This window comes from Tiliqua scincoides, chromosome 1 (genome assembly GCF_035046505.1).
Source record: "Tiliqua scincoides isolate rTilSci1 chromosome 1, rTilSci1.hap2, whole genome shotgun sequence".
NCBI lineage: Eukaryota > Metazoa > Chordata > Lepidosauria > Squamata > Scincidae > Tiliqua > Tiliqua scincoides.
The window spans coordinates 206,054,655-206,077,370 of record NC_089821.1 but is presented as its reverse complement, the minus strand read 5'-3'; the positions used below and the strand labels follow the sequence as shown (position 1 = coordinate 206,077,370).

Genomic DNA, 22,716 nt, shown 5'->3' with positions numbered 1-22,716 from the left:
GGGGAACTTACTTCTGAGTAACCATATACAGGTTTATCCTGTACACAGAGCCAAGGAAGGGTAGGGCTGCTGTGCAGCAATAAGTCGCAAAAGAACCCTACTATGTTGCTGTGCAGAGGTTGAAATGATGTCTATTTTTGCTAATGATTGCTTGCTAGCCAGACTAGATGGTGGTCTGGGGGACATCAAATTGAGGAAGCCATTGTGTGGCTGAAGGCAGAGCATAAATCAAAATAATTTATTCGTATTGGCAAGTCATGCTGGGGGAATACACATCTTTATTCCCATTAGTAACAATACTTCCTCAGAAAGCATACACAAAAGTGCATTGCGTCTTGTAAGCCTAGAGAGGTGTGTTTAGAAATACCTATTACCAGTCAATAAGTGAGGTGAACAGGCAAAGGTTTTCTCATTCATATCAGCATTGGTGGCAGCTTCCCTTGCTCAATTCCATTTTATGTGCAGAGCTACCCTTAACATGGGAAAGCATGAGCAGCCCTTGCATGCGTGGTTGCTCAGAGGCACACTGGAGCTTTGGCTGAGCTTCAGAATGACTTCAGTTATGAAAAGCACCATTGCAGCACTCTGACAATGTTCATCGAGGGGGGGGGGATGAGTATTATATTATTATATTATATTAACAGTATTTATATACCGCTTTTCAACTAAAAGTTCACAAAGCGGTTTACAGAGAAAAATCAAATAACTAAATGGCTCCCTGTCCCAAAAGGGCTCACAATCTAAAAAGATGCAAATGAATACCAGCAGACAGCCACTAGAACAGACAGTGCTGGGGTGAGGTGGGCCAATTACTCTCCCCCTGCTAAAAAAAGAGGAGCACCCACTTGAAAAAGTGCCTCTTACCCAATTAGCAGGGGTTACCCAAAGTAACCCCAGTAATTACCCAGAGTAGCAGAAGAGTTCTGAGACTTTTTCTACAGAAGGAAAATTGTTAGCTCAGGTGTTGCCTTTGAAATTTTTTCTAAGGACCTTGACCGAAAAGAAGTATCAGGCTCAGCAGAAGGCAAACTGAGAAATATTCCTGGGATGTTCACTTCTAGACCATCATCTTTTTCAAGGGCAGCCTGTGGGGCAGTTTGTAGGTCATGATACAGTAACAGCCCAATCTTATGCCCTGCCAGCCTGCACTATGCAGAAGTGCTGATGAAATAGGTGCTGCATGCCACAGTGGAGAGGGGGGGAGTGACCAGGTGGCCCAGGAGAGGTAAGTAAAAATCTTTACTTCATGCTCCATAGGCTACCTGGCCTCCAACCCATGACAGTTATTCAGCCGGCGTAAGTCAAGGAGCCTCAGGGGACTCGGGTCAGGAAAAGGGGACTAAGATTGTGACATGAGATGGTGCTACTGATCCTTTTCCCCTCATGCCCCTAGTCTGGCCCACTTCCCAACCTGATCCTTTCCTGAAACACACCTGCCGCCACCTTACCTGCTCCAGCAGGGTGCTTGGGATCTTCTGGGACATGCAAGGGGCCTCCAGTCATTTGTGCTGGTGGCCCTGGCCCGTGTGCCCTCAGAGCAGCTGGCCTGAGATCTGCTGACATAATTCCCAGATAAGATTTGGGGAAAAGAGTACAATCCTTTGCAAATTTACATGGCATTCTGACAATATTCATCAGGGGTATAGTTGAAGAGCAGTTCTTCTGAGGCTTTTCCTACAGAAGGAAAATCATTAGCAAGAGTGCTCAAGTGTCGCCTTTGAGACTTTTTCAAAGTTTCCTATTGTTCCAAAGCAGTCCTGTTAAACAGTAAGATATACTTCTGAGTAAACATGTAGAAGCCAACACTTTAATATATATTTTCTATGTCTCCGGGATATTTTTAAATTACATTTTTCAGCTTTTGTGCATTTGTTTTAAATGACTGCAACCTGCTCTAAAAGTTTGGGAATGAGATGAGTCCACTCTTTAAATGAGGTGCAGTATAATAAGTTCCAAAACAGGAATAAGTGGCAGGAGAACATTTGAAATGAAGAAAAACTTTAGAGTTGATTTTTGTTGTTGTGGAGTTGTTGTAGAGTGGGGTCATGCAAGAATCAGGATGCCACAACAAGCTCCGGCACTTCCATATTTACCACTATCTCTCTGATGCTCGTTCTCTATCTAACAAATGAACTTTCATTTCACCCTCTTAGCATGAACGCCCCACTGTATGATCTATGAATAAAACAATTTGCAAATACAAATTGTTACTTTTTTGTTTAACTATATGTTACTTTTGTTACTATATGTTCCATTACATATACATAAATTTATTATTTTTCATAATTTTCACTATACTTTGTTATGGAAGATATTTCACAATTTTTATCCCTTATAAAAAATTAGATTATATGTTGAAAGTTTGAGCTTAGTAGTTTGACAAGATCTGAAATCTTGGTGCCTTCAATATTAAAAGATAGGAAAACTGCAGGAAATATGGAAAAACACTGCAGGAAAGTGGGGAGAGGTTTTGTTTTGGTTTTTTCATCCCTTAATTAATTTTGCAATCCAAATAAGCTGAAGATTTGCATTGGAATCATGCCCCCAATGGGTTCTTCAAGCAAACAAAGAAGTAGCTTGTTTAATGGGAAATTTATTTCCGAATAAATTACACACACTCAGTAAATAATGGTTTCAAATGTGGGCAAAAATGTCTTCAGTTGTAGAATTTCTGGAAGATTTTGATTTCTCCCTGGGTAAAAATCCAGCCCTGTCAGAAGCTCCACATCACGGACACGGGCTACATGAGCCTGGATCCTTTGTTCAACCCATAGTAATTCCGGAAGTCCATTCTCCTGAAGCAAACAAAAACAACATTCAAACCACCATTCACATCTTTTCCACTTTAAAAACACAATCCCTCAGGGCTCAGTCCTATGGGACAGCTGCATCACTGGAACCTGTCATTTCAGCAACACAGCATGCTTTACAACTGTTGTGAAAGGCGACATACCGTACAGAGCAGCCAGGCCGCCACTGGAAGTGGCAAGCAGCTATGGTTGCATGCCAGTGACCCCAGGAAAAGGCCTAATGCTGGTAGGACAAGAAGGAGGGGAGGAGCAGCTGTGTAAACCGCCCTGAGCTCTTTTGAATGAATGAATGAATGAATGAATGAATGAATGAATGAATGAATATTTAGTACAGGGGACAGGAGGGAGGAAGAGGAGCAGGGCAAAGACTGGGGCAGGGAGGGAAATGTGTTGAAGCTCAGAAGGAGACAGTATCAACAGCATCCTAACCCCATCCCAGGCCTTATTGCTGGTTTGGACATGTGGCACAGTTCCAAGTAGACCCACTTGGGCAGCGGAGGCTTACCTCCTGGCAAGGGAACAAATGCTCCCATACCCAGACGAGACCTCCAGGACTAACCCCCCCCCCAAAGGATGCAGTGCATGTTCCAGTGACACAGCTGCATCAGCGGGGGGGGGGGGGGTTAGATACGATCGTCTACTCAGATGCTGACTCCTCTGCTCACTTCATTGGGGAGGGCAGTCTAACAGTGGAAAGGATAACTTCCCTTTTGGAGTAATCTCATCAGACCTCACTATCTTCCCACTCTGGTTTGAAATCAAAAAGATTGGGAGAAGTCTTGCAAATTTCACCAATGGGTCATCATTAAGAATAAAATTGCTATGTGTCTGTGCACTAACAGCAAGGGAGAAAAAAACCAAGTTGTATGTTTTTCCCACCCTTGTTCTTTTCATAAGATATAGTGGAAAAGGAACAGGGTTGGGAATACCCATACCCAGGGAAGAATGGTTAAAACATGAAAAGCCGTTCCCAAATGTGCAAAACCCTGTGGGAAAGGCAATGGGATCACGGATAATAAATGCACTTCAGACAGAATGTACTTACCTGCGAGGTAGGGAGAAAGGCTGAAAAGTTATTGTCATTCCACCTTTGTGCATGATCACTGATGATCACATGATCAAGCTCAAAAACTTGATAGATGCACTTTTGAATACATTTCTGACTTAATATGCACACACTAACAGTGGAAGTCATACTGTGGCATATGTGAAATCAGTCCAGTTGCTACCATACTGCAGTCACTTTCAATGGTTTTTAACCAATAATAAGCGTACTCAGAATATTAGAATACTCAGACTATTTCACAAATCCTATAGCAGAGGTCAGTGTTAATATCTCAATATTGCATATATGAGAATGAGAGATTGTGACTTTTCTACTGGTTGAATTCATGGCAGAGACCAGAGACATCTGATTAGAAGTCTCTTATCCACTATGTTCCACCCGTTTCCAATTACTCCATAAAAAAAAAAATTTAGTGATTTGAATAAACAGAGGCAACAGATTAATCTGATTCATGTGCAACTTTTCCAAAGTATTTGCTAATCACAGCCAGGGTACTACCTAAACAACCAACTGGAATGATTCATTATGTTAGGTCTCATGTTACATTTTTTAGAAGAATTTAAAATTTCCCTAATGATTCAATTTGAAGGAATTATATTTTTCGGGCAGATGAAGGTTGTCCACAGTGTACAATGCTATACTCACAGCACAGCTCTCAGTGTTGTCAGGACGATGAGGAAGAATAAAAGGTAGAACACTCAATGAGTCTGGACAGTTTAGTGGAGTCCTGGTTTGATTCTCGCAACTAGTCAACACGACAAAGTAATGGGTTGGGATGGGAATCGGTGTGTGTCCTACATGCCTACAAAAGAACATCAGTTGAGCTGGGAAATCAAAATCTAAGCTATGGAAAACCACATTTACAATGTGTATCCTACTTGGTAAAATCATCCCATGGACCTGTTTCAAGTTTTATTCGTTTTCCCCACCTCACTTCGCAAATGGCTGCATTCACTCCCTTGGTGTTAATGAGCAGAAACAGCACTCACACGTCTGTTGACTTTCTAATAATATAACTTATAAGTGACACACATGGATCTGATATCCTGCAGTCCGATATGGTGTGCCAAGCATTCCTTTTGAGACCCAAAATTGAGAATGATATGGTTGATGTGTTATTTTAGGGAACAAGCAGAGGTGGGAGAATAATTCGCACAAGTGATTCTCACACATAATATTATAGTTATCACACAGATTACTGTCATCCTGAATGTTGTGACCTCAGTGAACCTACCATCATTTTGGGAGGCTTCTGTCTCAGTATTCCACCCACATGGAGGCAACAGGGGATGAGATCATCACATGTTTGTATGTCCTCATCAGTACTTTATCAGCTGGTAAATGGTTAATTGCATTCATCCAACATGAATATTTTTCAAAGAGACCCCCAGATTCTGAACATTCTAGAATAAACATTCTAGAAGAAATCTTAGAATTCTAAGGTAAGCTAAGCTAGAGTTCTAAGCTAAGGAAGCTTAGAACCCCCTAGAATGAATATTCTAGAAGGAAGCTTCCATCAGCTTGTTGGAACAGTGGTCCAGACATTCATGCAAAGTGCTTCCCAATGCCATAATTCACAGAGTGCTTCCTGAGCAAGCTCTCCATTCAATCAGTGGGTAGGGTTATCTTACGATGACTAAGTTTGTACAGGTTTCGACATGTTTGTGAAAGCTTGTAAACAGAATTGTGTGGCTAACAGGATATTAAAGCTCTTTGACCAGGAGGAAGCTCTAGTCTGTCATCTCATCCATCCTCCTCCTACATTGTGGCAGGCATTCTTTTCTCCCATCCAAACCATCTTTGACAAATGTGGCATCAAGTCTAGCCGAAAAGACAGCATCTCCAGTAACACCAATGCCACAAGCCTCAGTCATCAACATGCAAAAACTGCCCAAACCTTTATCTCAATCTTTACATAGTTAACATTGGGTTGGTAGTACTTTTGAACACCATTTCTTCTCACTCAACTCCACTCAAGCAAAGATAAATCATTTCATTCACTTCAATAGGCATTGAACATAGGAGTATATTCAGCAAGCCACTGCCCAAACATGGTGGGATGTGACAAATGACAAATGGCTTGGTTCTTTGAGTGGGATCTGGGGAGTCCTATTTTCTGTGACACCAGCTCAAGTAAAGGAACCATAATAAGTACAACAATTTCCTCTGTGACAGGAAAAGAAAGATGTAATTATTCTACTCAAACTTTGCCTGTAGCAAATAGGGCTACTGATATCAGTTGACCCATATGCAGCAGATCATTCTGTATTGTGTAACTTCATTTCCTGGCTAACTTATTACCTGAGCATCTTGCCTTTGACTTCACCTACTTTAGACTTCCTCCACTCAGTCTACCTGCTTGAGCTGCCTTCTGGAGACATCAACAATACTGGACACTCAAAAACTGAATCAGAGATAGGTGAATTCCCCAGGATCAATTTCGATTGGGACCAGAAATTAAAAGCCAAGTGGAGAATGTTAAGAAAAAGGTTATTCTCCTTTCCCCCCCATAAGTTCTAAATCTGTTAGCAATTATTACAACCTGTAAGCCCCCAAACAGCTTCCATAGTGAGCCACTAATCTCCTTTTACCTGGCTGTTGTTTGGCAAATCCTTCAATGTGGCCCAGGATTAACATGGCCCTTTAACATACCAGTGCCCTCTTTTTCCTTACTTACTGTGTAATATCATCAAGAGAATCAAAATGACCATCAGAATTATAATCGAAAATAGGCCCACTGATCACATTCAGTCCATTTCTCTCTACAGCGTATTTTGGAAGTAGTGTATTATGGAAGTAATCCCATAATCCTGTGGTTTAGAGTACAGTGAGACAGAATTAGTTCCAAGAATTAGTTCCACTTTCTGTTAAAGTAAACAAACTACAGTGACAGGTGATGAGAACATTACTAAGTCATAAATTCACGTTTGACTCAAAATTTGCAATTTCAGGGCTCCTGATGTCTGCTAATTTTTTTAAGCTGAAGGTAAAAAATCCTGGGTTTGATAACTATTGTGAACCCAACTGAAAAACTTCATCTAGATATGGAAACACTGAACATCCCAACCTAACCATTCCACACTCCAGTTTGCAGGGCTGCAAGTCAAAGATTTAGATCTCGTTCCAAGGTTCCCCTAGTATTCCCTAACCTTTGTAAACATCTGTGCTCTCTAGCCACCACCACAAATACTTTGGGGGGGAGGGAATAGGCACTTCCAACAGCCAGCTGTTGGACAACAGAGAGCCCTCAACAACAGAGAGCCATCAGGTAGCAATGTTGGCAGAGATAAAGCACCAAAAGGCACATTATGCATGTCAAGAGAAGCGGATTCTAAGACCAAATATCTAGGCATTTTTGAAGTGCAGATTTATAGGGCCTTTCTGCTGGATGCTGACTTCCTTTGGGAGGGGGTTGCCCCTGCAAAGGAAAGCGTTTGGGGAAAATGACACTGTGATGCTAGTTAGCTAAATGGGGAGATTCTCCCTGGAAGGGGCTCTTAAATTTTGCCCTTATAGTCAGGGCCGGGGGGGGGGGGGAGGTAAAGGGAGTAATTTGTATCCAGACCCAGGGTCAGAAAGGGAGCCCAGGAGCCAAAGGAGGGGGCCAGAAATTTCTTGGGATCTTCCATTTTCCAATCTCACCTAGACAAACTGCCTATGTGGGGTGCTGGGGGTATTACCGTGGGCACATGGCGGTGACTACTGCCAGGAGCCATACACACCAGGCCCAGGAATGCATATATTCCTTATCAGTGTCACATCTGGGAGGAAACTGACCTGCTACAGTAGCTCTTTGGCTTGTGGATCTGCTAACTATGAAGGAGTGTGTAGGAGCTCAGTGACACAGTGGAGGGACTGCAGCTACTGCAGACGTCAGTTTTGGTGTACACAGGACACTTTCCATTCTAGTGTGAGCCTAAATACAATGTTATTAAATTCCTGCAATGATTTTCTTTATATGAAAGATTTTAGAGAGACTTAGGAGTGTGTTTGGTTTTCCGTATTACTGTATCTAGCTGCCAACACTGGGCAGGCAGGTAGACCTGAACTCTGCATTGAGAAGACTGGTAGACCTGGCTCCAAAGACTATTCTAGCTGTTGCCACTTTCCCCCTGCCTGTTTTGCCCCTATTCTGTCCATGTCCCATTGCCACCCGCACTCTGTTTCAACCTCTCCCTCTTTGGGAAGGGACCCAAAAGAAACTTTGTACCCCGATAACATTTTTCTCAGAGGCTCTACTGACAGTTCAGACTGTCTTCTCCCTCAGATTAAGTCACCATAGCACCAAGTAGCTTCCTGAAAGTGCTTCTTCCCACAAAGAGAGACCAGCCCAGGGAGCAATTAAAGGAAATCATATAGTATCTCTATGTCCTGGTCACACACAACGTAACCAGTGTAACCAAGCAACGGGAATGCCAAACTGGTGCTTATATATGCAAAACATAAAAGCATATATTATTTAGCAAAAAAATACAGTATCAAAAGTGTAAATTGATTTATAAGAACTTACTTTTGAATTCTTTGTACATAGGAACAATGTTGCTGGTAAGTAAAGCATCATGTTGTTCAAGAGCAGGTGAATTCAAGTCTATGAAAAATGGCATGTATTAATGGCATGTCAATCATGAAAAACAATTCAAAGGTACATATTAATTCATCTGAACAGAGTTTTGTTGAAAATAGTGAACGATGTATTCACTGAAATATCACTTTATTTTGATGAAAATTGAGGTGTCTCACAGAAACATTTGATAAAGATCAAATGCTGAAGAGAGGGAGGGACAGATATCAAGAACAGACTACATTAAAGTCATATCTAGCATGTTACGTTTCTCATTGAAGACACAATCAATGGAGCAAGAGGATACATCCCCACATGCCAAATTTATTACTTGTAAGAAAATATCAAGTGATGATTCCAGAGGTGTTCCAAGTGTGAAGGAGGTGTTCCAACCACCTGGTGTGGCGGTTGCCTTGTGGAGCTTGGCATTCCGAAAGTTCAAGGGTAAAATAATGATGTAATGATTATGTCACCCCGACCTTCCGCCGTATCACATTGCTTTTAATGTGATAGTCCCACCTCTAGAGCAGCTCTGTTTGGAGATCTTCAGCCCTCTCTGGGCACAGTCACTTCATATTCTTGTTGGCAAATGGATAAAACGTGATCTTCAATGAGAGTGCGAGGCAGCTGGGCCCAGAGAGGGCTGAAGATCGCTGTGGTGCCACCCCCACCAACCTGGTACAGCCAGCACCAGCCACACCCCTGTAGTGACATCACTGGATGACTCACACCCATCATAGATCAGATTTTCATGTTGGACACAGTACAAGGCAAAAATCATCTTAATATGGGTTTCATGCTTTTCTTCTTTAAAAGTTTCCTTCCATACTTAATTAACATCTAAAACTGCTAAGCAAAAAAAAAACAAAAAACAAAAACAAAAACAAAAAACACCTGGATATGGGGTAAGAGGAAGAGACACCCTGTGTCGAGGTGCTCCCAGACTTATACAGCAAAGCTACTCTTCTCTCAGTCAAGTTTTTCAGAAGCACTATGAAATTGCCTCCTGAATGCCACACTTATCCCAAGTAGATCGTTACAGTGTTGTGTATATGTTTAAACACTCAACCACATCCAGCTGATTAAAATGTTAAGGCTACTTCTATATAAAGACTTCTACTAACTGGGAGGATAGAGGAAACCGTGGGTGATGTTCAGGTCTGGCTGGTAGTTGGAGCAGTTTTGGCTCTGAGTTACAGGGATTCTGACATCAGGCCACAGACAGTCTGGAGCAGTGGGAGGAAGAGGAGGGGCATCGTCCATCTGGAAGGAAAGAAGTTTAAAAAAAAAGAAAGAACGAAAGAGAGCGTATTACACCCACGGTCGTGGCTAACCTAAAGTTTTGTGACTTCCTAGCATAGCTTTCATTGATTCTTCCTTTTCCTATTTTCATAGTGAATCATGACAGTGTTAAAAATAGAAACTGATGTGGGTATTTTTCTTCTCCAGACTGTTTATTCTTAGGTTTTCAGCATTTTGATAATGCATGGGTAAAGGGATGGGGGAAGAAGAAGAAGCAGGCAGGCATCTGGGCCCAAGGTAAAGTTGTAGGAGTTGCAGTTTGGTTCAAATAAGCAATACATCTCCCCCTTGACTGTAACAGGCAAATTAAGATATGTTACTCACACTTGGGCTTCACAGAGTTTGCTTAATGGTCCAAGTCAGACAACCAAACCAATTGTTTCGTTGAGAATATGGTTTTTAAAGCCCATGCATTCCTTCTTCCCCAATCTCCTCCAGCTTTGGAGCTCCAAGTAACATTTTGATGTCACAAATGTGGCTTATTAAACCACAATTTTTTGGTGGTTTATTTGATGCTTGAGTTCAGCGATTTTCAAACTTTTTCATCTCATGACACACTGAAAAGGCACTGAAATTGTCTAGGCACACCATCAATTTATTGACAATTGACAAAGCACATCATGCTACTGGTGGGGAGCTCACATCCCTGAGTGGTGCTACTAGTAAATAATCGTCTCCCAAACTCCCACGACTCACTTGTGGGCCATTTGCACACAATATGTTGCAGCACGCTGGTTGAAAATTGCTGCCAGAGTTGCTGTTTAACTGTGGTTTACAAACCATAATCTGAAGCCACTGTTGAATCTTGGTTTCACATTCTTGGTCTAATTGTGGTAAATAAGAGCTCCAGCTCTTGCTAAGCTGCAGAGTTGTGGTTGAATAAACCACGGTTTCCCCAATGCACAAAGAGAAGAGGTAAGAAGATGGGGAAGGAGGCAGTGCACAGCCTCAAAAATGTTTAAGATCTCTTTCATAACCAAACAAACTGTGAATTGTTCAGTTGTCTGAACATTGCCATTGTAGAAATAAATCAGTGCATTCTTTCCATGAGGATGAATAAAAGCATATGCATAAAAAGCAGTGGGGCATGCAGGTGATAAAAGTACAACACACCCACCACTACTGAGTTGCAGAGTGGGGTGGGTGGGCCCTGTTGTTATGGAGGGTATCATTTCACAGTAGTGAAGGCAGGGGCAGACCTGAAAGTGGAGTGAGTGTGAGAGTGAGGGGCAGATTGGGAGAGTGGCTAACAGAGTCTGATGTGGGTTGATGACATAAGTGACCCAATCTGGGCAGTGTTAGTAACTTCAGATATGGGGCTTAGCAGTGTGTAGCCTGATATGGCAACAGCCCATCTTCTCTCTCCCTCCAACTTGGCTGCTACTCAACAACATTGTCTTCCAAACAGTGCGTACAGCACCCTCCCTAACTATACACAGCCAGAAGTGAACTCAAGTTATGAGATCAGAGCAAATAAGTACATTTCCATCAATGACAATGCAATTATGCCACAGTACAATTTCTAATAATCTGGTTCAGAGCCTTCGTTATCAGTGGTTGTATTCAGATGCTCCCATTTCTCACTGCTAGCCTTGCACCTTTCAGCACGGACATCATTTTGTACATTCAGTTTTATTTTTCGATTTTATACTAATTTTTTTGTCATGAGGTTATTTTACTTTCTCCAAGACATTCAAAAATCTTTATACCTGCCATTTGGTCGCAATGCATATTTTCCAATTGTTTCTTTTTTTTACACTGTATGTAAAAGTTACCTTATCCTATGTTAAATTCTTCTGAATATCTGGATGCATCAATCACAGCAAGCTCCTCAGTACTGCTGAGGAGCACTGCTGTGCATGTTTTGAATGCCAATGAAAAGCATCAGATGAAATTAATGGAGACTATATAGAAGCCACACTTTGTAGGTTGGGTCCTTGCTCAATAGGCTGGCATAAAATGAGTGCCAAAAGAAGAGGTTTCCAGCAATGCCATGAATTTTTTGATCATTCTTTCTTCAACTTTGTCAGGCCTTTGGCACCCCAGGCCCTGAATTGTTATAAGCCAGGATGTGGCAGGAGGGGCCTTGATGTCCAGACGTGGTATAAAATGTACTTAAAGGAACAGCAGCACTGTATGCTGATTAGCAATCAGCTGCACCTGTTACAGGTGGGAGTCACGTGACTCGGGGAGAGATGTGTGCAGAGTCACATAGGCTATGGTGAGTGGTGCAGTGCACCACTGGACAGCCAATCAGGGTGGGTCACAAGACTGTCTTGTGACTGTGAGGTCACCCTACTCTGATTGGCTGGCCCCAGTATATATGGGGCAAGCACAGACACCAAGGTGTGGGTTGCTGTGGTGGAGTTTCTGCATGCCGGCTTGTGTTCTGACTTGGACTGTGCTTACTGTGACTGTGCCTCTCTGTATCGCTGACTTCTGGACTGTTTGACTGACTACTTTTCTGCCTGCTCCTTTTACCAATACCTGCTTCTGCAACAAACAAGGCTGTGTCTGCTTTTCTGGCTCTGTTTGGAATCGCCTGCTTCTTGTGCTGTCTTCCTACGCTCCCGTGCCACTTTGCTATCAGGAAAGCAAGGGCTATCCTCCCCTGCTGCCCTGACAAACTTGCACCATAAGTTGTTTTTCAGGGAGGCATGTCAAGGTTTAACTAGACAGTGCTAGATATATAGACTTGCAGGCTGGGCATTCCATGTCTCTTCCCATCTTTTTCTCACAGCACTGGGAAACGTAATGTGCTGCTTGTTGTCATTGCACTTTGCATTGCCCTGCCTTCCACAGACAGCAGCCAGGGATGGGAGGCGGGCCAGCGGAGCAGTGGCAGATCAGCACAGTATGTCCAACTCAGCACAGTATGTCCAACTCAAAGGAAAAGTACAGTCATGACTTTGGTAACAAGAACTTAGCCAGTTAGTAATCAATGTGTCAAGAGGCATAATTTATTTGCATTTTGTGGGACTTTTTAACTATAGCATTTGGAAGCCATTGCTTTGGTTTGCCAAGTCATCTCTCAGCCATTTCCAGATTTTGTTTTTGAAGAAAATAATATGGATAAATAAGTCATTAAAAAAGTAAGATCCCTTAAACTCAATGAACCAGAGATGTTAACTGTATTATGTCCAAAACTTGAACTAAAATCTGAAAGTCTTTTTACTCTGTTTATAATATGCTTCAATGTGTCTAATTTCCTATGCTTACATAATGAATGGCATTTTATGCCAGACTCAGTGCCAGTTTATGAATACAGTTTGAGCCTCATTATTTGCGTGAGTTCCATTCCAAGTACTCACATGGATGGCAGGGGTCCGCTGGGGAAAAAAGGATTGATGGATTGTCAGCCAGCTCCCCCCCCCCTCTCATTATGGAGGCTATTGTTAAAGGACTGTTCAGTTTTTTAAACTGATTTTAAAACGATGCATTTTTCCCCTTCTCCAGGGATCAGCACATTCCTTCTCATTTGCAGTGGCCATTCGTGTTGAGTCAAATTCGTGTATGAAAAATCAGTGTATAAATAGGCTGCACCCACATCATGGATGTAACCCTCCCCAGCTCTTCTGCGCATGCTCAGCGGGCGCCATGTTGGGGGTGACTGGTTGCGCCCGCCATCTTGGGAAGGGCTTCCCCACAGCTCTGCCCTCTGCACCTGTGTGACAGGTGGGCGCCATTTTGGGAGGGGCTGGGACACGGCCGCCATTTTGTTCAGCTGGTCACGGCCACCATATTGGGGCAGGCTTTCCCCACAGCTCTGTGCTCTGCGCCTGTGTGACAAGTGGGCGCCATCTTGGGAGGGGTTGAGGCGCAGCCGCCATTTTGCTTGGCCGGTTGCGGCCATCATGCTAGGGAGGGCTCCCCCTAGCTCTAGCCTTCGCGCCTGCATGCCAGGAGCAATACCCTGGAGCCAGCCTTGGCCCTCTGCAAGGGCGTTCGTGCCGCCCACAGGCAGCTTGCTAGAACGGGGGCCGCAGGGCTTCCCGGGTGCCGGGGGCACCGCTTTTCCCCGCCCCCCCTCACTGGGTGGCTTGGGGGGCGCCACTTTTCTGGGTGGGGGGCTGCGGGGCTTCTCCCCGCACCTCCCCTTGCTGGGTGACTTGGGGGCGCCGTTTTCTCTTCCCCCCCGCACCGTCCCCCTTAAGCACCATTTTTTCCTGGACACCTTGGGGGTGACACTTTTCAAGGGGGGTGAAGCTTTCATCACCACCCCCTCCCCAGGTGGGGGCGGCAGGACTTCCCGGGTGGTGCAGTGGCATAGCTGGGGGGGAGTTTGACAAGCTGAGTTTGACACTAGTGGCCGTAATTGTGGAAATCTTCCTATGTATGCTAATACCATCATGTTAGATATCTTTGGAAAGGCAATTAATCCAGAATTCAGTGAAACAAGCCGCACTGGAATATCTGTATTCTATTAAAAGTTAGGGGTGCTTAACCAGAAAAGGAAACGCAACCCCCTTCAGGTTCAAAGGGTGGACTTCTTTAACTCAAAACCGATTTATGAAATTAATTGTTCCAAGAGCCGGGAGATGTTATTATGACTACAGCGGAAACAATAAAGTGTAATATGTGTCAGCTTTCCTTGCCCCTGCTGGGTGAAGAGGTGCAGGGGTTTTCTCTGGCCTTGGGGGTTTCCCCACAGCCCTCCCCCCCATGCTGGCGCTCTCCCCCCCTTGCGGGGGCGGGGTTCCGTGACAGGGCCCCTGGGGCACTGGTAACCAGGCTGCCTTGCTGGGTCGGTGGGTGATTCATGATCCAGTGGAGTGTTCCTCAAGGGCGGGTACCATGGCGCTAACTGGTTGTCTTCTTTACTTTCCTTCCAGGTTAGCACCTTGTTTCTTTTGCTTCAGTCTCTCCTTGTCACCATGCGTAGGTCTCAGCGCAGAGCTGGCCGCAAGGCTCCTACTGCCGCAGTGCCAGTGGAGAGTGTGGAGGCTCCCACAGCGGGGCTGGTGATCCCCCCAGCAGTGCTGGCAGCATATCTGCACGGGTCTCTGCCTTGCAGGGGGGGAGGCTGCTTTCGTCCCAACCTCAGGCGTGCAGCTCCTCGGCTGCCCGGGTGGGAAGTCTCGGGACTGGAGGGCGTCATCCTGGAGAGGAGGGAAACAATCCCCTAGGGGGGATCCCTTCTCCAGGGGATGGGCCCGTATCCGAGCGCACTCGGGATACTCCTCGGTGGGAGGGGGGTCGGGGGCTTCTTGTAGTGGGGGATTCGATTATTAGAAACATAGAGAGGGGGGTTTGCGACGGATGTGAGGACCGCATGGTGACTTGCCTGCCTGGTGCGAAGGTTGCGGACATCACTTCTCGTCTAGACAGGCTAGTAGACAGTGCTGGGGGAGAGGTAGCGGCTATGGTGCATGTCGGCACCAACGATGTGGGCAAGTGTAGCTGGGAGGTCCTGGAGGCCAAATTTAGGCTTTTAGGCAGGAAGCTGAAAGCCAGGACCTCAAAGGTAGTGTTCTCTGAAGTGCTACCTGTTCCATGCGCAGGGCCAGCTAGGCAGGCAGAGATCAGGGGTCTCAATGCGTGGATGAGAGGGTGGTGTAGGGAGGAGGGGTTTAGATTCGTTAGGCACTGGGGAACGTTTTGGGACAAGCGGGGCCTGTACAAGAGGGACGGGCTCCATTTGAACCAGAATGGAACCAGAATGCTGGCGCATAACATTAAAAAGGTGGCAGAGCAGCTTTTAAACTGATCCCTGGGGGAAGGCCGACAGGAGCCGAGGGGCATCCGGTTCGGGACTCCTCATCCCTATGGGTGGATGAGGATGGGGAGGTTAGAGAACAACAAGACAAAGGCAGGGTAGGAGAAGAAATTGGGAAAGGTAGGGTGATGGGATGTGATAGACGGTTTGGCACAATGAGAGGATGCGGGGACAAAGGAGCGAATAAGCAGCCCATCCTGGGGCATTCCGTGTATAAATGCTTTTATGCGAATGCCCGAAGTCTATGAGCAAAGGTGGGAGAACTGGAATGTCTGGTGACAAGGGAAAATATTGACATAGTGGGCATAACGGAAACCTGGTGGAATGCGGAGAATCAGTGGGATACCGCAATCCCGGGCTATAAACTCTACAGGAGGGACAGGCAGGGGCGTGTTGGAGGTGGGGTGGCCCTTTATGTTAAGGAAGGGATAGAATCCAGCAAAGTAGAGATTGAAGGTGGGTCTGACTCCACCGTAGAATCTCTGTGGGTTAAATTACCAGGCTTGTGCAGCAATGTAATACTGGGGGCGTGCTATCGTCCTCCAGACCAGAAATCTGATGGGGACCTTGAAATGAGGAAACAAGGAAGGACAGGGTTGTAATCATGGGGGACTTCAATTATCCTCATATTGACTGGGTCAATTTGTGTTCTGGTCACGATAAGGAAACCGGATTTCTTGACGTGCTAAATGACTGTGGCTTAGATCAGCTAGTCACGGAGCCCACCAGAGGACAGGTGACTCTGGATTTAATTTTGTGCGGTACGCAGGACCTGGTTAGAGATGTAAACGTTACTGAGCCATTGGGGAACAGTGATCATGCTGCGATCCGTTTTGACGTGCACGTTGGGGGAAGAATACCAGGCAAATCTCTAACAAAAACCCTTGAATTCCGACGGGCGGACTTCCCTCAAATGAGGAGGCTGGTTAGAAGGAGGTTGAAAGGGAGGGTAAAAAGAGTCCAGTCTCTCCAGAGTGCATGGAGGCTGCTTAAAACAACAGTAATAGAGGCCCAGCAGAGGTGTATACCACAAAGAAAGAAGGGTTCCACTAAATCCAGGAGAGTGCCCGCATGGCTAACCAGCCAAGTTAGAGAGGCTGTGAAGGGCAAGGAAGCTTCCTTCCGTAAATGGAAGTCTTGCCCTAATGAAGAGAATAAAAAGGAACATAAACTGTGGCAAAAGAAATGTAAGAAGGTGATAGGGGAGGGCAGGCGAGACTATGAGGAACGCATGGCCAGCAACATTAAGGGGAATAATAAAAGCTTCTTCAAATATGTTAGAAGCAGGAAACCCGCCAGAGAAGCGGTTGGCCCTCTGGATGGTGAGGGAGGGAAAGGGGAGATAAAAGGAGACTTAGAGATGGCAGAGAAATTAAATGAGTTCTTTGCATCTGTCTTCACGGCAGAAGACCTCGGGCAGATACTGCTGCCCGAACAGCCCCTCCTAACCGAGGAGTTAAGTCAGATAGAGGTGAAAAGAGAAGATGTTTCAGACCTCATTGATAAATTAAAGATCAATAAGTCACCGGGCCCCGATGGCATCCACCCAAGGGTTATTAAGGAATTGAAGAATGAAGTTGCAGATCTCTTGACTAAGGTATGCAACTTGTCCCTCAAAACGGCCACAGTGCCAGAAGATTGGAGGATAGCAAATGTCACGCCTATTTTTAAAAAGGGAAAGAGGGGGGACCCGGGAAACTATAGGCCGGTCAGCCTAACATCCATACCGGGTAAGATGGTGGAATGCCTCATCAAAGATAGGATCTCAAAACACATAGACGAACAGGCCTTGCTGAGGGAGAGTCAGCATGACTTCTGTAAGGGTAAGTCTTGCCTCACAAACCTTATAGAATTCTTTGAAAAGGTCAACAGGCATGTGGATGCGGGAGAACCCGTGGACATTATATATCTGGACTTTCAGAAGGCGTTTGACACGGTCCCTCACCAAAGGCTACTGAAAAAACTCCACAGTCAGGGAATTAGAGGACAGGTCCTCTCGTGGATTGAGAACTGGTTGGAGGCCAGGAAGCAGAGAGTGGGTGTCAATGGGCAATTTTCACAATGGAGAGAGGTGAAAAGCGGTGTGCCCCAAGGATCTGTCCTGGGACCGGTGCTTTTCAACCTCTTCATAAATGACCTGGAGACAGGGTTGAGCAGTGAAGTGGCTAAGTTTGCAGACGACACCAAACTTTTCCGAGTGGTAAAGACCAGAAGTGATTGTGAGGAGCTCCAGAAGGATCTCTCCAGACTGGCAAAATGGCAGATGCGCTTCAATGTCAGTAAGTGTAAAGTCATGCACATTGGGGCAAAAAATCAAAACTTTAGATATAGGCTGATGGGTTCTGAGCTGTCTGTGACAGATCAGGAGAGAGATCTTGGGGTGGTGGTGGACAGGTCGATGAAAGTGTCGACCCAATGTGCGGTGGCAGTGAAGAAGGCCAATTCTATGCTTGGGATCATTAGGAAGGGTATTGAGAACAAAACGCTTAGTATTATAATGCCGTTGTACAAATCGATGGTAAGGCCACACCTGGAGTATTGTGTCCAGTTCTGGTCGCCGCATCTCAAAAAAGACATAGTGGAAATGGAAAAGGTGCAAAAGAGAGCGACTAAGATGATTACGGGGCTGGGGCACCTTCCTTATGAGGAAAGGCTACAGCGTTTGGGCCTCTTCAGCCTAGAAAAGAGACGCTTGAGGGGGGACATGATTGAGACATACAAAATTATGCAGGGGATGGACAGAGTGGATAGGGAGATGCTCTTTACACTCTCACATAATACCAGAACCAGGGGACATCCACTAAAATTGAGTGTTGGGCGGGTTAGGACAGACAAAAGAAAATATTTCTTTACTCAGCGCGTGGTCAGTCTGTGGAACTCCTTGCCACAGGATGTGGTGCTGGCGTCTAGCCTAGACGCCTTTAAAAGGGGATTGGACGAGTTTCTGGAGGAAAAATCCATTATGGGGTACAAGCCATGATGTGTATGCGCAACCTCCTGATTTTAGAAATGGGCTATGTCATAATGCCAGATGTAGGGGAGAGCACCAGGATGAGGTCTCTTGTTATCTGGTGTGCTCCCTGGGGCATTTGGTGGGCCGCTGTGAGATACAGGAAGCTGGACTAGATGGGCCTATGGCCTGATCCAGTGGGGCTGTTCTTATGTTCTTATGACAGGTGCTCCCTGCATGGGGGGCACTGCCCCACCTGAGAAGCTTGCATGCACCTCTCAGGCTGATATCCTGCAAGCGATTCTGGATAAGCTGGCAGCCTTGGAGAGCAGCAGGCCTAGGGCAGCAGCGATGCCATTGGCCACTGCACGGCCATTCACAGGCTCAATTTTGACTATGGCACAGGAACTTCCAGAGGCCTCTTTGGACAACGCCACAGTAGTGGCTCTGGTTGCGTATGCTGACACTCCAGAGCCCCCAATAGGAACCAGGGCCACCACAGGTGAATATGGAAGGGGTGACTTGGCTGGGGTGGTGGAAGTTTGGGGCGGTGACGGCATCCTGCACACCAAGCAAGGGACCCTTGCTGTTGGCGCAGGGGGACAGGCAGGATCATTGCAACCCTTGCCTGGCGAAGGAGTCAGGGAGATTCAACAGCCCCCCCCTTTAGAATTGGGCAGTTAGTTTCCCTACAGCTGCCCCCCCCCCGGTAGGCGGCAGCTCTTGGCCCAGCCAGTGGTCATGCAGGTGGACGGTGTGAAAACAAACATGATGGAACCTCAATGGAGAAAGTAAGGCTTCCATAGTTTACCCCCATCATAGTTTTGATCCCAACTGCATCCTCTCTTCTATTTTTCGTTGGGAAAACCAAGCAAGCAAACGCTTTCTCTTGAAAGCCAATGGAAGTCCCCCCCCCCCACTAAAAATAGGGCACCAGGAGCCACAACTGGGATTAAAAAGGTTGTGAATCTCCCACATTTCGTGGGTCCAGCAACTTGCTATTTCTAAATCATATACCTCCCCATCAGGCTGCATTGCACATTTAGGCATGTCTAGCATGATCCTTAGTACAGTTAACTACAGACTAACTTAAAGATTCAGCACCACATTGGAGTTAACAGTGCAGAAGTTAGAGTGGAAAAAGAACCGTGTGTGTGTGTGTGTGTGTGTGTGTGTGCGTGCGTGCGTGTGCGTGTGCGTGTGTGTGGGAGGAGTGGGGTTGATTTAATGTAACCAAATCCTTCCTCTCCAGGAGATGAGTGTTTCCTTATAAATGTTTCCCAAGCATTCAGAGGTAAAATCTTCGCTTTTCCTCTCCGTCATAGTTGAATGTCTCAGAAAATCTGGCTGTTGTCTCTGCTGTTAGGTCTCTGACTCACGATAAAGTGCCAGAGGCAAACTTTTATAATACAAGAGAACTGTTCAGATTATTGCTGGTCTTATGAAATAAAACAATATTTTTATTGGGAGAGGGGAAAACTATTGATCCTGTGCTTACAGCTCAATGCCACTGTTTCTTAAGGCTTAAAGATAGCTTATGTTAATAATGTCATTGGCCCTGGTGTGCTTGATTTTTCTGCTGTAAATAGTAGCTGTGAAGTGACCCAATCTGGATTAGAGCAGTGGCATGGAGATTTTACCCTTGGCCCTAACCACAGTTCCAATTCTGATCTCTCTCTCATTTGAAATGGAATACTTATACTGAGAGATAAGAGAGGCTGTTGGGGATATAAGGTACACATGGGTAGAAATTTATATTATTAAGATGTAAACACTCAGAAAAGAAAAAAGAAAAAAAGCAAATGTAAGGAACTGATAAAGATGGGCACCATGATGAGAACAAATGATTAAAACCCCTTCTCCTCCATGCTGCAGATTCAATCCGGATCAGGGGCCCTGCATGACTCGCTATTTGCAGAAGAAAAATGAAGCATACTGGAGCCAATCATATTACGAACGTCATACACAGTTTGGCATTGAAACAGTTGGCTGAAGATGCTCTGCAATCAACAAGCAACCTAGATAGTCAGCTAGCTATTTCAAGGCTGGTTCACTCAGTTAAGTTGTTCCATGTGATGTGTATATGGATACAGGCAGGGCAAAGAAAGACTTGGCTGTAAATGGAGCAGGACAGCAGCCATTTCTATAATTGCTGGTGGTAAAATGACGGTGACGATAAAAGAGGAATTAACTGTGGAAGAGTGACAAGTAAAAGTCACCTTGTGGTGACATGTCCTTATAATAATGGGCACAATGAAGTTTAAGTATAAACCTAAAACAGCCTCAAGTATTCCAGCATTGTTCTATCATGGGCTCAGTTTGCCAATTAGAAAAGTCACAATTTTTACTCACTTTCTAAGTCCAACTTGAATAACACATTCATCTTACTTTAAGCCTTCTACTTCCTTTGCCCAGAAAAGACCACCACTGAAGCAGATTGGGTCCAAGATCCAGACTGGGACTGCACCAGGGAGGAGAGGCGGCTTTAACCATTTGTTCTTGGCAGCTAGAAAACCACTAGCTAGATGATTTTATAAAAATAAGACAACTACATTGTATCTGGAGGTTACCATTCTCCAAGGCTTTGCTAAGGGATACATGAACAGACAGCAGCTTGTGACATACACCATCTCCTAACATCTGCCATTGCCTTACATCAACAGGAACTAATGATAATCTTATTCTCATCTTCAAATCTTGTCATATACATGCAAAAACTTGGGAGGAATGTAAGATGCTTTTTCTAGCAGTTCCATCTATTTAAAAAAAGCTCCAACATATGGAAAGTTGATCCCTTTGGGTGATGAAGAACCTCAAAGTTACCCTGCAATTTAGGATGCTAAGGTTGAAATTCTACACACTTACCTCGGAGTAAGTCCAATTAAATTTAACAAACCTGAGGAGATAGACACATGATTGCACTATAGGAACTATACAAAATGCAAGTTAGTAGCTCTAGCATGTCCATTTTTTTCTTGTGTAAGCAGTGCACACAGAAGCCCAAACTGGATTGGGGACCCTGCATGTGGTATTTACACCAGAAAAGAAGCTCCCTTTTGCTACAGTAAAAGAGGTTTTTCTTTAATAAATAGTACACACAAGGATCCTGATCTGCATCATGTGGGGAACAGGGTTAAAGCCTCCCTAACACCATGGTCCTGATCAGGAGCTAAGAACCTATGCATGTACCAAGCAAAAAAACAACAACTATTGATGAAACTCAATTCATGACACATCTAGTCTAGCCCTACGGAAAAACACAAGTGTGTGTAATTTAATTCAGACAAAGCTATACTGGCCTATCCTATTTATTTACCTTCAATATTTACATCCTGTCTTTCATTTCCCTTAAATTGGCTTGCAACATGAATTTATAAAAATCTAGTATAACAGCAGTGAAAAACAGTCCAAACATTAATAACCTTACACTACTAGGACCATATTAGGTCCTGATTTATCATCCTGCTTTTCCAGGCACAATTTCCAAACAAGCAGGTTTTATAGCCTCTCAAAAAAGCCAAGAATACTGATCTTTATCTGAGAAGTTTTTCTTCAACCTTGTACCGACTTTATAAATCTACTTCTTCGCCTGCATTGTATTTACTTAGCAAAACAGTTTTAAGTAAATGATAAAATAAACCAGCATAAAACTCAAGCACTGTATGAACTTCAGGGTCTATAAATTTCTATCTTACTTTCCCCCTTCTCTTTTCTTTCCTCTATTTTCATCCTAGGGTATATAAAACAAATATAATAGCTACTAGTTTATCCAGGAGACAAATGCAATAAAAGGCAGCAGGGATGTAGTTGAGAGAGAGGAGAGGAGAGGAGAAAGAGAGAGGAGTGGAGCTCTGGAACTCTTCCTATAGCAAGAGCAGTGATGTCATTAGCAGGAGTGCTCCGGTGCAGCCTTTTAAACTTTTGTCAAGAGAACTTGTCTGAGGAAAAAGCATCAGGCTCAGCAAGTAGCAAACTGCAATATTTGCCTAGGATCATGTTAATGTCTAGGCCAGCATTTTCCTAAGTGTGGGTCACAAACTACATGTGCAGTGGGGTGCAACCCTATGTGCACTGGGCCCTACACAAAGCTCCTGGTAGTGCCAGGATGCTTATTCGGAGGTCCTGGAGGTCTCTTCTGGGTCGTACTGGCCCATAACCCACTCTATTGGCCTACACAGAATATTCTGCAGAAGCAACTGTTAGCAACTTCCAGTCGAACTAGAAGTTGTGTCCCCAAACTGGAAGCTGCTTCCAGTCACTTCTGCACATACATTCTTGTTGTATGTTTTCTTCACTAAAGGACGGTGGGAA

The 22,716-nt window shown here is 44.8% G+C and overlaps 1 protein-coding gene across 1 annotated transcript in view; it reads right to left on the bottom strand.

Annotated features, from left to right (window-relative positions):
- Window positions 1–2,577: 2,577 nt before the first annotated feature.
- The window catches only part of ENPP3 (ectonucleotide pyrophosphatase/phosphodiesterase 3), a 74,286-nt gene continuing 54,147 nt past the window's right edge, over window positions 2,578–22,716 (bottom strand). The window contains exons 21-25 of the mRNA XM_066611201.1: window positions 9,562–9,700; window positions 8,387–8,464; window positions 6,554–6,686; window positions 4,522–4,678; window positions 2,578–2,795 (exon numbers count right to left, since the gene is read on the bottom strand). Of these exons, the coding sequence (XP_066467298.1) occupies window positions 2,619–2,795; window positions 4,522–4,678; window positions 6,554–6,686; window positions 8,387–8,464; window positions 9,562–9,700 (684 nt within the window). The 3' untranslated portion in view covers window positions 2,578–2,618. The remainder of the gene's footprint in view (window positions 2,796–4,521; window positions 4,679–6,553; window positions 6,687–8,386; window positions 8,465–9,561; window positions 9,701–22,716) is intronic.